This window comes from Macrobrachium rosenbergii, chromosome 1 (genome assembly GCF_040412425.1).
Source record: "Macrobrachium rosenbergii isolate ZJJX-2024 chromosome 1, ASM4041242v1, whole genome shotgun sequence".
Classification (NCBI taxonomy): Eukaryota; Metazoa; Arthropoda; class Malacostraca; order Decapoda; family Palaemonidae; genus Macrobrachium; species Macrobrachium rosenbergii.
The window spans coordinates 66,704,225-66,705,532 of NC_089741.1; the positions used below are offsets into that span (position 1 = coordinate 66,704,225).

The window sequence follows — 1,308 nt, forward strand, 5'->3', positions numbered from 1 at the left end:
CCGGGGATGTCCCACCCCCCTGCCACCCTGTTGCCTGACTGCTTCCGCCAGTGAGCCCTCATTAACCTTTTGTGATCGGGACACAGCCTCTGTGACAGCTGTGCCACCATCAGCCAAACCTTCCATTTGCCCAAGAGAGATATTACACAACCCACATCTAAATCATTCCAGGCCTAGTCCACAGATCTCGCAACCAGACGACCACCAAAAAACTCCTCCCTCATCACGAAGGGATATCGCCAACTACCGCTGCAGGACCTGCAACATAAGAGGGAGCTCTGAACGATGGTCCAAGTGCCCTGGCAAGCTAGCAGCAGCGGCCATTTCCACAGAACCAAGAGGCCCTGCCCTCTCATCCAGACAAAAATTGCTGTCCCAAATCACTCCAGGAACACTGAGGGCTCTTGCTTCCCCGGGTTCCCCCTCAACTTTGTCTGACATCAATTCACTGCCAGTGCCACTTGCGAGCACTCGTCAGTGCCAAGCTCCACCTATCTTGGCTGGAAGCTCCATGTCAACCTTACTTTCCGTGCCTGGCCCCGAGTTAGTGCCAGTGCCGGATCCAAAACCTGACCTGGATCCCCCTACGAGAGATCCACCAAACTTCACAACCATGATCACCACCCAGTGTGAGCCTCTGACCTCTGTCATTTCTTCTTCCCACACTCTTCTACCTACCAAGGATGACCCTCTGGCAGGCCTGGACACTACCTCTTTTCTGGTCGACCAGGAACTGTCCGGCCAGGATGCAGACGCTGGTTCTATTCCCACAACGATTGTCGCAGCAGCCAAAGTAGGAGACCAGCCCATAGCCACTGAGGCTGCCCTTGATCCTGCTCCTGACGGCACTCCTGGCCTTTCTTCAGAGTCAGCACCCTCACCGCCTCCTAGGAATGGCCTGGTTAGACCTTGGAGGCCCCTGAAGAAGAAGAAAAAGGGGCGGAAGAAAGCCACCTAACAATCAGAACCATAAGCTCTTCTTGGCACTCGTGCCCAGTTGGCACAGTGCCGCTTCCACCTCAGAGTGATCCTGGCACCTGCCCAGAGGAGGTAGCCTGTGTGACCTCTGACCCAGTAGTATTCACAACTAACCCCTTAGGCACTTGTAACACTAACCCTTTTCCTAACTAACCTCCTTCAAACCCACTCCAGACTCAAACTGATATCTTACTCAATTGTATACTGTGATTTACCCTTCAGGTTATTCATGTTTTAATTTGTTGCGCGTTAATCATAAAGCGTTGCGACAATCATAATTCATTACGTGCCATTCGTCACTGCCAACTCGTTTAATGCCAGAGTCGTAGG

General features: G+C 52.7%; 1 protein-coding gene across 1 annotated transcript in view; it reads left to right on the top strand.

Annotated features, from left to right (window-relative positions):
* The window catches only part of LOC136840642 (mucin-16-like), a 3,395-nt gene extending 2,437 nt beyond the window's left edge, over nucleotides 1–958 (top strand). Inside the window, exon 4 of the mRNA XM_067107344.1 lies at nucleotides 52–958. Within this exon, the coding sequence (XP_066963445.1) occupies nucleotides 52–958 (907 nt within the window). The remainder of the gene's footprint in view (nucleotides 1–51) is intronic.
* The last annotated feature ends 350 nt before the right edge of the window (nucleotides 959–1,308 follow it).